The 13,292-nt window shown below is 36.5% G+C and overlaps 1 protein-coding gene across 1 annotated transcript; it reads left to right on the forward strand.

Moving 5' to 3' along the window:
* Positions 1–604: 604 nt before the first annotated feature.
* LOC108744258 (uncharacterized protein DDB_G0283357) lies at positions 605–9,574 on the forward strand. The gene is made up of 17 exons (XM_025978451.1): positions 605–707; positions 1,250–1,395; positions 2,090–2,286; positions 2,465–2,631; positions 2,685–2,861; positions 3,010–3,546; positions 3,608–4,271; positions 4,338–5,113; positions 5,176–5,298; positions 5,372–5,485; positions 5,573–5,954; positions 6,908–6,934; positions 6,968–7,054; positions 7,121–7,896; positions 7,959–8,081; positions 8,155–8,268; positions 8,356–9,574. Exons 2-17 carry the CDS (start codon positions 1,288–1,290, stop codon positions 8,736–8,738), a joined length of 4,755 nt encoding a protein of 1,584 aa, XP_025834236.1. The 5' UTR covers positions 605–707; positions 1,250–1,287; the 3' UTR covers positions 8,739–9,574.
* The last annotated feature ends 3,718 nt before the right edge of the window (positions 9,575–13,292 follow it).

A 13,292-nucleotide genomic window follows, 5' to 3' on the forward strand; every position in this document is an offset into this window, starting at 1 on the left:
TCTATTAAAATAAAGGCTATAATTGAGCTAGTTTCATACAGTAGACTGATGAATTTTCACCATTAAATTGTATTTTTACCAAGCAGATGCAATTAAGGATAATAATTTATATTTTTCTGTTTATTATAAATTAAATTGCAATTTATAATATATGGTGTAGACAACCCAACATACAGCAAATAATACACCTCAAATAATTAACTATAAACTTGGAAAACACTTTTTCTCATGAAAATAACTTTTTAAATACCTACAAATCATCCAGTTTTCAAATAATAACAGCATTGAATTATTTTATCAATTTGCTACTTAATTGTACATACAAAAACGATTAGAAATAAAATGCAATAGTACTCCTGCGCAATTTAGAAATTACGGCTAGAAATTTTAAAATCCTTAGCAATCTCATGTTTATGTTTCGGAAAAATCAGTAATGGTTTTAATAAATAATAGAAAACTTGTTTGAAAAAGTCATAAAATAAAAAAGAAACCTAGCAGTAACTAACAAATGTGAATGTATCTTTTTTATGAATCCGATTGAAATTATTTTTGGAATGCGCCTGCGTCAACAATCTAATCAAGTCGCCATATTGAAATCTTGCTATCAGAAAATTTAGTAAGTAAATACCTTATTTTATAAAATTTTGAAGTGTACTTCGTAAGGCGTTAAGGATCTAATTAAATCCCCAGCTCACAGCTTTTTACGCGTAAGTTTCTGGAAGATGAAGTGCCTCAGCTTCTATCCCAAACAGTTTATGAGTAACGTCCGTCAGAGTATTGCATAAAATTAAAATTTTCTAAAATTTCCGTGAAAAAGAATCGCCCTCTTTAGTTGGTCGTCAATTAATTTTATTATAAAAATACGGTGTTGGGCAACTCAATTTTTAAAAATTAAATTACAGTGAATTTAATTAACGGTTTCTGAACAAAAAGTGCCCCAAACGAAAGTTTCCTGTCTAGCTGGTTTTTGACAGCTGTTCCATATTCCGTGACATTTGGATAAATTATTTTTGTGACAAAATTCGTGAAAGAAAAGCCAGTGTTTGGTGTTTTTATGTGAGATAACATAGTTCTATTATTCAGGCTAATTGCTTACACATCAGCACCTCTAGGTGAATCACTTGTTTCATTTTCATTTTGCCATTGTGGTCTGTTTCTGAATTTATATCATATTCATTTCAACAACTGTAAACAAATTTAATGTGTTACATTTGAGAAATATTAGTGAACATATGTGCTTCTTTTACAGGTGAAGAAAAGCAGTATTGTACGAAATAACTGTTCATTATGTCAGTTTTGAATCAAAGCGGTGAAGAGCAAGTGGAATGCCCACTTTGCATGGAACCACTAGAAGTTGATGACCTGAACTTTTTTCCTTGTACCTGTGGTTATCAGGTCAGTAGTTTAGATTTTCTATTATGGATGGTAATTTTTGTTTAATCTTTTGCCACTCATTCAGTATTTACATTGGAAATATTGTTAGTGTCAATAATGTTTACAAGGTTGAAATACCTATTTATTTCTAATCTTGCTCATAAGAACCTTGAGGAACAAGCTCTTATACTTTATTTTTTAATAATTATCAAATAAGGCAATGTCTAACTAACTTGATCTTTTCATTATATACAAAAAATTATAAAACATTTACTACTTTATTTTAGAGAAATATGATTTTAGATCAGTACCTATACCTAGTGAAAAGAAAGTTTTATCGAACAATAGATTGTAATGTCCTTGAAAATGATCAATGAAATCAATTTGTGACAGATCCTACATACTACACTGTATGGTTGGTCTTTTTTATATAAATAACAGCTTTAAAAAAATCAATATTGAAATGATTCAATTACCTTAATGTGAATTTATTTTCTGTTTTTATGAATGAAGTGAAAGTAGATAGAATAATCAGATAATGTCATTAACTAACTGTAAACAAACAATTAAAATCTCTTCGCTTATGTTGCTACAACTTGGGGGTTTTCAAGGAAGATCTTTTAGTTGCCTAGTTGTAATGAATACAAAAAATACAGGAAGGTGTTGTGTATTTTTTGGTGTAATGTGGGGGATAAAAGTGTGTTATATTTCGCAGATTTGCCGTTTCTGTTGGCACAGGATTCGAACAGATGAGAATGGTCTTTGCCCAGCTTGTCGTAAGGCATATTCCGAAAATCCAGCAGACTTTACGCCCCTATCAAAGGAACAGGTGGCCCAATTAAAAGCGGAAAAGCGCCAAAGAGATCAACAGCGCAAAGCCAAACTTAGTGAAAGTCGTAAGCATCTGGCCAAGTGAGTTTATTAACTTTATTATATTAAAAGAGTTTTTCATACTCACAAATACTCACTTTTGTTTTTCTTTTTTTTAACGTTTCCTGAGTCCAAAAATTGTACATATTTTTTTCGTTTGTGACTTACTGGATTTGGAGATTTTGTTTATAATAATTTTCACTGTTTTTGTGGTACTTAGTGTTCGAGTGGTGCAAAAGAATTTGGTATTTGTGGTGGGTTTACCCATGAGATTGGCCGATCCCGAAATCCTTAAGAGGCACGAGTATTTTGGTAAATTTGGCAAAATTCACAAGGTGGTCATTAATCAATCCACGTCTTATGCAGGCTCTCAGGGACCCAGTGCAAGTAAGTTAGAAATAACCAATTGATTTTTGAAATCGGTAACTTTTTCTTTTCAGGCGCTTACGTAACGTATATAAAGAGTGATGACGCGTTACGGGCCATTCAGAGTGTTAACAACATCACGATAGACGGCCGCTTGGTTAAATCCAGTCTTGGCACCACCAAATATTGTTCCCATTTTATGAAAAATCAGTCGTGTCCTAAACCAGATTGCATGTATCTGCACGACTTTGGTAAGTAGGTTTCATTTACTCTTCTTGAGCTTTATCTGTTTCTTTTTTGTTCTCTTTATTTGATTTCCTCAGAATTCGTTCCTTTTCTTTTTCTCTCTTTATGATATGATTTCCAAAAAAATTCATTTTACTTTATTGAAATGAAAAGGGGACCCAGAGGCCAGTTTCACCAAAGAGCAGATGCACGCTGGTAAGCATCAAGAGTATGAAAAGAAGTTGCACGAAGCATTGCTGGCGAAGATAGTTGTTCAAGGGAGCCAACAGCAAGGAGACACAGGCAGTGGCAAGCCTGCGAAGAGTAAAGACCACTCGACTTCGTCTTCGATGAATAACCATAATAACAACAACAACAACAGTAATAATAAAGAGGGGTGGCCTCATTTAAATAATCCGCAACCGGGCGACAGTAGCACGAGTAAAGGGGCAAAAACGTCTGATAAAAGGGGAGACAAACAAGGCGAGAGTGCGACAAATAGTATTAGTAACAGCGGAAAGGAAAAAGGACAGAAAAGCCGGGGCAAATCGAAAAATAATAACAATGACAGTAGCAGGAAAGATAGAGGGAAGGGGTGTGAGTCGGGGGGGTGCCAAGGGCAGAACGACAGGCAAGGGCGGGGTCCTGGAAAGAGTAGATCACAGGAGAGAGATAGACACAGCGGACGGGGGGACGAAAATAAAATTAAAGGTAAAGTTGTATCGTATATTCAATTTTTTGTTTTGGAAGTACTGAATATGGTCTTATACAGGTGCCGACAAAACTAACAACAGCAGTCGCGAGGCAAGCGTGGGTCGGGATAGTAGTAACAGCAGTAGTTCGAGCGAAAAAAGTCACACGACGTCGGAATCGATAGGGGTGGCGGCTAAATTACAAATAGTAAACGAGAATTCGAGTTTCTTCTCCCAGAATGTGTTTCAAAAGTTGTCACCGGCTGAAAGCGACCACAGCAGTAGCGGCACCGGAAGTCTGGGCGGCGTCGTTCCGGTAGATCAGGATGTCGAAGACGAAGATGAGAGTAACGGCCTTTTATCTCACAATAACAGTCGTAACTTATTGGAGTCGGCAGGCAGAATACCACCGTCTTCTGTGGTGAATTCGTCTACGTCTCACATTCTCAACGATTCGTTGCCGAACATTGACAGTAGCGAGGATTGGGAGGCGGCTTTTGGATTCTCGAAGAATAACAACGTGAATGAAAACGAGGAGAAAAGACGAAAGGAGATGCTTAGCGGTCCTTTTGGGAATGGTAGTAACGGTTACATTAGTTTCCTGGGACATCAACAGCCGCAAACACTGTTTGGGGGTCACGATTCGGCTGCAGCCGCCTCCACATTGTTGCAGAATTCATTCGACACGACGAAATTGCATGAAAGCATCCTCGATGTTTTGAATAACAAAAATCATTTCTTTAGGTGAGATTATTAAGTTTATATTACAATTTGATAGAGTATACATACAATGTTTATGTCTATCTCCAGTAATTCGTACTCAAAAACAGAAGACCGCCTGGGTGGTGCTGGTCACCCTCTTCCTCATCTCAATTCCCACCATTCTGTTCAACAGCACCAGCACCCACATTTCGCTCCTCCAAACGGCCTGAACGGTATTAACGGCCTCGATCAGCAGATGTCGAAGTTTTTCACAGATTTCTGCACAAAAAATAGTCAAAATGGCCTTCTGCCTAATGGCCTTTCCTCTTCATCGTCTCCTTCGGCAAATTCAAATGGTTTCGTCGGCCCCCAGAACGGCCCGCATCCCCATACAAGCAACAGCCACCACGGCCACAACGGTTTTCTCCACAGTCTGGCCGATCGCCACAATTTTCTCGTCATGCAGCAGAAACAGATTGAGGAACAGCTCCTTACACTTAAGCAACAGCAACAATCGTACGGGCAACAGTTGTTGCAGCAACATAACGGTTTAGCGCCACCTCCATCAGCCCCTTTTCTAAGCGGGGACGTGTTGGGAGGATCTACAACCGCGGTGACAAATAGTGGAGGCGTATTTGGTTCGATGAATCTATACCATCATCACAATCAACAACAACCACCACAACATAATAGTCACCACAACAGTAGCAATCAGCATCACCAAATTGGTGCTGGCAGCGGGGGTGGAGGTGGGAAACAACAGAATAATAGCAGCAACAGATCGGCGGAAGACGAGCTGGACTTTGATCCGTTCCACGAAACGCAAAAGGCCTTAGCCGAACTTATAGAGAATGAACAAAATGGAAAAATGCACGGAACAATAAGTAAGATACATTTTCTATTTAATAATTGCGCAATTAGCTTACGTTACATATTTTCGTAACAGATCGTTCGAGTGTACCTTCCAGTCAAATTAACGGGTTAGTGCATAGTCAAAATGGTGGCAGTGCTCATGTTCCGCCGCCGCCACCTGGTTTTGTACAGCCAACAAATCACATGAACTCGTTCGGTAAGTCTGCAAGAGAAAATCCATTTTTGTTTTTGGTTTCAGTTGAGCAATACGCTTTTTCTTTCTGTTGCAGGTAGTAAAATTTTACCATATTTAAATATGAATAGTAGCCAACACCAACCAATTAACGGTACCACAACGCAAAACAACTGGCCTGCTAGTTACAATCCAGCACAACAACAGAAAGGTGAGTTTCCCCATTGCTCTAGAATACTGTTGGTATTGTGTTTCGCCGCTTCGTCTTGTTTTTACCATTTCATCCGTTTATTTCCAGGTTTAGGTAATTGTAACGATTGGAAAGTGTTGGATCCAGCGATTGTTTCGTCAAGTCGTCACTTTCCGTTGGCCAACATGCATATGCGGGATCAGTATACCAGTCAGTTACAACAGCCCCAACACCTACAAAGCGGTCTGGGCGGGGGCCCAATGCGTTCGTTCGACTATGCGAATTTCGCTAACAGCCCACAACAGCAACAGTTACAGGCCGCAGCCTCGAGCGCCTTCAGCAACTTCTCCCACTTGACCAACAGCGTCCAACAAAACCTGAATTGGCTCGCGGGTAGCGCCGAATTAGGCACACAAATATCTAGTCCTCCTGGGTTCAGAACCACCGCGGCAGGGGGACCAGTCGTCGGGAAAACGCAACAGGAATGTTAGTGCATATGGGGCGTTGCCAGTTGCTGCTAATGCGCGCTACGCATTTCGCGTAGGACAACACGCGCACAAAATCTTTTCTTTCATTACACACGGAAACGCAGCTGAAGACACGTAGATGATCATTATCTTTTTTTCTTAATTTTTATTAATTTGCGACTACGGTACGTTCACGGCCATCGTCTTATTATTATTATAAATATAATTATATTATTCGATAACGCAACGAGCAACGCACTAGAAATTGTTGTATTTATTTATGTTTTATCTTTATTAAAAATTGAATGCTATTTAACAATTATATTATTTAGTTATTGTGGCGTGTTTTATTAAAAGTTGAGGGTTGGGAATCGTCGTTTTGATAATATGTAAAGGCACGGCGCGTTTAGGGTACGAATCAAAACGTTTTGAGGGAGTTTAAAAATTGTTCTAACGATACAACACGATGGAAGGTGATTTTGATCCAAGGCAAGCAATTTTTTATTTTTGGGAGACCTTGGCGTGCCATTTAAATTGCTCTGATCGTGATTTTTTTCATTTTTAATTTTTTTTTTCATTTTGCTTGTGGATCAAAACTGCTCACATAAAAGAATTACTGGACTTTGTAACGAAAGGAAAGATTTAATGTACTGACAATTACTACACCCAGTATGTGATGGGAAGTTGCTGTCTATTTAAAGGAAGAAAAATGATTGTTATTGATTTTATCGAAACTGGGTGCTTGGCGAATTAAAAAAGTATATAAAACTTGCGTTAAAAGCGAATAATTATTCGATTATACATGATGATTATGTCAAATGAACAGCTAATTACGAAATATACTACATTATGATTATTTATACATTGTTTCCATAAAATTCCTTCATTTTTATCCTAATTGCTTTGAAATTATAGCCCTTAAACCACCAGTGTATTTGTAACACCTTGAAAGTGTTGTAAATTAGTTCCTTTAAAGTCAGTCAATATTTATCAAGTTTTATCAGTAAGTGAATCTAAATCATTTGCATTTGGAAAGGTATACATGTAAAATAAATAATTTTGTTGACATAAAATTGCATGAAAGCATCCTCGATGTTTTGAATAACAAAAATCATTTCTTTAGGTGAGATTATTAAGTTTATATTACAATTTGATAGAGTATACATACAATGTTTATGTCTATCTCCAGTAATTCGTACTCAAAAACAGAAGACCGCCTGGGTGGTGCTGGTCACCCTCTTCCTCATCTCAATTCCCACCATTCTGTTCAACAGCACCAGCACCCACATTTCGCTCCTCCAAACGGCCTGAACGGTATTAACGGCCTCGATCAGCAGATGTCGAAGTTTTTCACAGATTTCTGCACAAAAAATAGTCAAAATGGCCTTCTGCCTAATGGCCTTTCCTCTTCATCGTCTCCTTCGGCAAATTCAAATGGTTTCGTCGGCCCCCAGAACGGCCCGCATCCCCATACAAGCAACAGCCACCACGGCCACAACGGTTTTCTCCACAGTCTGGCCGATCGCCACAATTTTCTCGTCATGCAGCAGAAACAGATTGAGGAACAGCTCCTTACACTTAAGCAACAGCAACAATCGTACGGGCAACAGTTGTTGCAGCAACATAACGGTTTAGCGCCACCTCCATCAGCCCCTTTTCTAAGCGGGGACGTGTTGGGAGGATCTACAACCGCGGTGACAAATAGTGGAGGCGTATTTGGTTCGATGAATCTATACCATCATCACAATCAACAACAACCACCACAACATAATAGTCACCACAACAGTAGCAATCAGCATCACCAAATTGGTGCTGGCAGCGGGGGTGGAGGTGGGAAACAACAGAATAATAGCAGCAACAGATCGGCGGAAGACGAGCTGGACTTTGATCCGTTCCACGAAACGCAAAAGGCCTTAGCCGAACTTATAGAGAATGAACAAAATGGAAAAATGCACGGAACAATAAGTAAGATACATTTTCTATTTAATAATTGCGCAATTAGCTTACGTTACATATTTTCGTAACAGATCGTTCGAGTGTACCTTCCAGTCAAATTAACGGGTTAGTGCATAGTCAAAATGGTGGCAGTGCTCATGTTCCGCCGCCGCCACCTGGTTTTGTACAGCCAACAAATCACATGAACTCGTTCGGTAAGTCTGCAAGAGAAAATCCATTTTTGTTTTTGGTTTCAGTTGAGCAATACGCTTTTTCTTTCTGTTGCAGGTAGTAAAATTTTACCATATTTAAATATGAATAGTAGCCAACACCAACCAATTAACGGTACCACAACGCAAAACAACTGGCCTGCTAGTTACAATCCAGCACAACAACAGAAAGGTGAGTTTCCCCATTGCTCTAGAATACTGTTGGTATTGTGTTTCGCCGCTTCGTCTTGTTTTTACCATTTCATCCGTTTATTTCCAGGTTTAGGTAATTGTAACGATTGGAAAGTGTTGGATCCAGCGATTGTTTCGTCAAGTCGTCACTTTCCGTTGGCCAACATGCATATGCGGGATCAGTATACCAGTCAGTTACAACAGCCCCAACACCTACAAAGCGGTCTGGGCGGGGGCCCAATGCGTTCGTTCGACTATGCGAATTTCGCTAACAGCCCACAACAGCAACAGTTACAGGCCGCAGCCTCGAGCGCCTTCAGCAACTTCTCCCACTTGACCAACAGCGTCCAACAAAACCTGAATTGGCTCGCGGGTAGCGCCGAATTAGGCACACAAATATCTAGTCCTCCTGGGTTCAGAACCACCGCGGCAGGGGGACCAGTCGTCGGGAAAACGCAACAGGAATGTTAGTGCATATGGGGCGTTGCCAGTTGCTGCTAATGCGCGCTACGCATTTCGCGTAGGACAACACGCGCACAAAATCTTTTCTTTCATTACACACGGAAACGCAGCTGAAGACACGTAGATGATCATTATCTTTTTTTCTTAATTTTTATTAATTTGCGACTACGGTACGTTCACGGCCATCGTCTTATTATTATTATAAATATAATTATATTATTCGATAACGCAACGAGCAACGCACTAGAAATTGTTGTATTTATTTATGTTTTATCTTTATTAAAAATTGAATGCTATTTAACAATTATATTATTTAGTTATTGTGGCGTGTTTTATTAAAAGTTGAGGGTTGGGAATCGTCGTTTTGATAATATGTAAAGGCACGGCGCGTTTAGGGTACGAATCAAAACGTTTTGAGGGAGTTTAAAAATTGTTCTAACGATACAACACGATGGAAGGTGATTTTGATCCAAGGCAAGCAATTTTTTATTTTTGGGAGACCTTGGCGTGCCATTTAAATTGCTCTGATCGTGATTTTTTTCATTTTTAATTTTTTTTTTCATTTTGCTTGTGGATCAAAACTGCTCACATAAAAGAATTACTGGACTTTGTAACGAAAGGAAAGATTTAATGTACTGACAATTACTACACCCAGTATGTGATGGGAAGTTGCTGTCTATTTAAAGGAAGAAAAATGATTGTTATTGATTTTATCGAAACTGGGTGCTTGGCGAATTAAAAAAGTATATAAAACTTGCGTTAAAAGCGAATAATTATTCGATTATACATGATGATTATGTCAAATGAACAGCTAATTACGAAATATACTACATTATGATTATTTATACATTGTTTCCATAAAATTCCTTCATTTTTATCCTAATTGCTTTGAAATTATAGCCCTTAAACCACCAGTGTATTTGTAACACCTTGAAAGTGTTGTAAATTAGTTCCTTTAAAGTCAGTCAATATTTATCAAGTTTTATCAGTAAGTGAATCTAAATCATTTGCATTTGGAAAGGTATACATGTAAAATAAATAATTTTGTTGACATAGTATAACACTTCTATATTATGTATTTAAAGAGGTATGTTTCATTAACAGAACATCTTTTTATAACCAAAAGTTAATTACAACTACCATCGTTATATCTTTTCGTAAGAAAATCTTTAAAGGTAATTTAAGAAGGTAATTAAGTTCTTTCTAGTATCTAAATATATAGGAAAGAGAATAACTTAACCNTCATGGACTTTGCGGCATACCAAGTGATTGTTATGAATGAATTGTAAACATAAAATCCATTGAGAGGTTTAACTATTTTCTGTACGTCTTTGATGATTTCTAATAAGTCTTGATGATTTTTTATGTGCCTTCTTAGGGTGTTTATTAATTCTTTTTCGAATTTCTTTTTTTTTATGATTTTGGTAAGCTCTTCAAATGTTTCATCCATTTTAAAACTAATAATACAAATTAGTATTTCACTAGTACTTCATTCTTTTTATCTCTATTAACAATTACCTGATACCATCGATTAGATCGTAATGATTTATGAATGTTTTTGCAAATTTCATTACTTTTAGTTTAGGAACTCCATGTTCCGTTAGTGTTTCAAAAACGCAATTGTTAAAATTTTTGGCTAAAAGAAACTACAAGAGTATTCTTGAAGAAAGAGATATTGTAAGAATATAATTCATTGTTTATCTTTTGATGTCAGAACCCTTAACACTGATCTGATCTAAAGTTCCATGAAAAGGCAAAAATGGTACCTCTTCAGTATGATTTTCATGTTCGTCACACCACATGTTAGTACTTTCTTTCAAGACAAGATGATGCACGTTGTGGATATGAAATTTAGTAAAAGTTATTTTGTTTGTTCTCCGACGATTAGACTTTATTATTTATATTACAAAATGGATAAAGTCATTTGAACAATTTTTCCTGTACTACGCAGTTTTCTAACTATGTAAACAATATTACAGACATACATATTTCGATAAGTGCCTCCAATTAATACCGTTTTGATTATATTAGGTATATATGTATATTTTTGATTACCTATTTACGTCAAAATTAATCAAAATGGCTTCCGAACTCCATTATGTTCGCGTCTATCACGATATTCATGTGTTTTGTTTTCGTTTGAAAAGATTAACTGTGATGGTCAAACGGTCAAACAAAGGAGTAACTGAAAAAATCGCCCTAAAATTTTCTTTTAAACTAAGTGCCAAATGATTATTTATTAATGATGATTAGTTAGCCTGAATATTTATATTATATTCCGTTATTGGAACCTGTTCAATTTTAATACCAGCATTTTTCACTATTTTTACTCCACTGTAAAGAATTTTTGTAGTTATTTTTAAAAGGTAATCATTTAAAACTTGGTTGAAAACAAAATTTGTGAGTAACAAAAGGGAGCAATTTTTAGCCTAACAGGGACAATTTTATACTTACATAATTCTTCGAGTTCTGAAGCGGCAAAAGTAAATGTAAAAATTAGAAACATGGAAGAGTACATGACAGCAAATGGTAACACGACCGATGACAAATATACAACAAACACCATAACATTGGAAACTCCGACTGAATAAAACGATAACACCCTTAAAGAACAAGAAGTAAAAGAATCCTTATCATGAGAAAGAAAAGATACTTAATCATATAAGCATATCAAGACGAAGTAACGTGTTTTATTACCATTTGAAGAAAGGCATATTTTTCCAAGAATATGCAGATACAAAACAAATTTGAAATCCCAAAAAGATTTTAATACCACATCGAATTTTGTACAAAAGTTTAGCTGTATTAGAGTCTCTCTTTCGAGTGCAATTTTCTTTTATCTTTTCCATTAAATTCTCTATTTGATTACGTTTAATTAAAATTATACATTGTGTATAGACAAGACCCATACTTCCGACTGTAATAAAAATCATTTGCTTCTTCTGTTATTGTTCTAATTTCATTTCTAGACTTACAGAGCTGAGATATATCAGAAGCCATGGACTCTACACTATTTTTGCCTCTAAAAGTGTAAAATATCTCTGCAACTACAATTAGATACATATATACGATAGTGTAAACTTGATAGATAAAATAGAAAAATAGTTTAAATCCTTCTTTTCCTTTCAACTTGTTTAAACCGATGATAGTAAGTAAATTATTTGCAAGTTGACGCCACAATTCAACTTCTTTTGTTAAATCCATTTTTTGCTCTGAAACTGAACATGCTTTTGGAAATTATAACTTTATATACGATTGCAGTTAATATCTAAGTATCAAACCGTTTGTACTTGATGCAGCGAAAGTGCGATTGCTTTTTTAATAAATATCTACAAAGGTTTCTTCCGAATAAAAACGAATTTGCAACGAGAAACATAATTTATTTCAAAAAATACATAAAAAATTAAGTTAAACGAGTAAAATGGCTAACAAAATTAATTTTAATATAAAAAATTGTTAATAGTTATAGGTAGTTCAGAATGAAATGGGCCATCATATATTGTACGTATGGAAAACATTAGCTCCCATGTTCTATTGATTCTCACCGTGTGTTTCTCTATCTAACCAGAGGTGGAAATCCAGAACTGTAAGAACTGACGGCTAACATTTTAAAAGGGGTAGAGTTTTGTCTCTGCGTAATCCAATTTTAAGGTTCATGTCATTCTAAATTACCTCTACATCAATAGTACGAAGAATATATTGGAGGAAAAGCGGGACAAGTAGGTAATAGAGGAGGAGAGTAAATGGGAGGAGGAGAACACGTTGCTGGTGGCGGAAGGGGGCAATAGGACGGTGGAGGGGGTGGTTGAGCAGATGGTGGGGGAGGTGGAGGAGCATAATAAGAAGGTGGAGGATACACTATTTGTATTGGAGGCAGGTTGCAAGAAGGTGGTGGATCAACATCTTTGACCTTAGCTGTCTTTAGATTTAGCTTTTCTATTTGTAATTTGACTTCATCTTCCAACATTTCTAGAATTCCGAGATCTTTTATGAGAAGTTTTTTCTTCAAAGACTTGCACGTTAGACTATGGTCAACTAGGACCTACAACGAAGTCGAGTTCGTATAAAAATGATTTAATTAAAAAATGCAAATTGTTTCTTACCATAAGTAACAAGAAAATGTTAAGGCATATCAAAGATGCACTGACCATTGTATCATTGGTAGTTTTGCCAGTTTGTAAACTTGCGATTAAGCGATTATGCACAACTTATTTTTTTATATTCCGATACGGTATGTTTTTGTTTTATTCGCTGCGACAAAAATTAAACGTTTCTGTTTATTTTTGTTTACGTTCTTTTGCCAACGACCCCTGTATACGTGTACTACATTTTAATAACGACCACACCAACGTGATGTACATAAAAATATTAAAATTGGATGTGGAAGTAAGGAAAATTGTGCATAACTGAAAAATTCATTCATTAAAAACAACAACTAACGACCATATTGAATGAAATAACATTTTATATTTATAAATGCAACCTAATTTGAAAAGGGGATTTATACAGGGTGTCCAAATTTGATCAAAATCATTTGGTCAGTAACTTCTCATCAGCACGCCA

Source organism: Agrilus planipennis, unplaced genomic scaffold (genome assembly GCF_000699045.2).
Source record: "Agrilus planipennis isolate EAB-ADULT unplaced genomic scaffold, Apla_2.0 scaffold6, whole genome shotgun sequence".
Lineage (NCBI taxonomy): Eukaryota > Metazoa > Arthropoda > Insecta > Coleoptera > Buprestidae > Agrilus > Agrilus planipennis.

Coding starts and splice junctions, on each gene's coding strand:
- LOC108744258 (XM_025978451.1), top strand. CDS start 1,288: ATGTCAGTTTTGAATCAAAGCGGTGAAGAGCAAGTGGAATGCCCACTT. Junction 2,862..3,009: donor CATGTATCTGCACGACTTTG/GTAAGTAGGTTT, acceptor TGAAATGAAAAG/GGGACCCAGAGGCCAGTTTC. Junction 7,055..7,120: donor AACAAAAATCATTTCTTTAG/GTGAGATTATTA, acceptor GTCTATCTCCAG/TAATTCGTACTCAAAAACAG.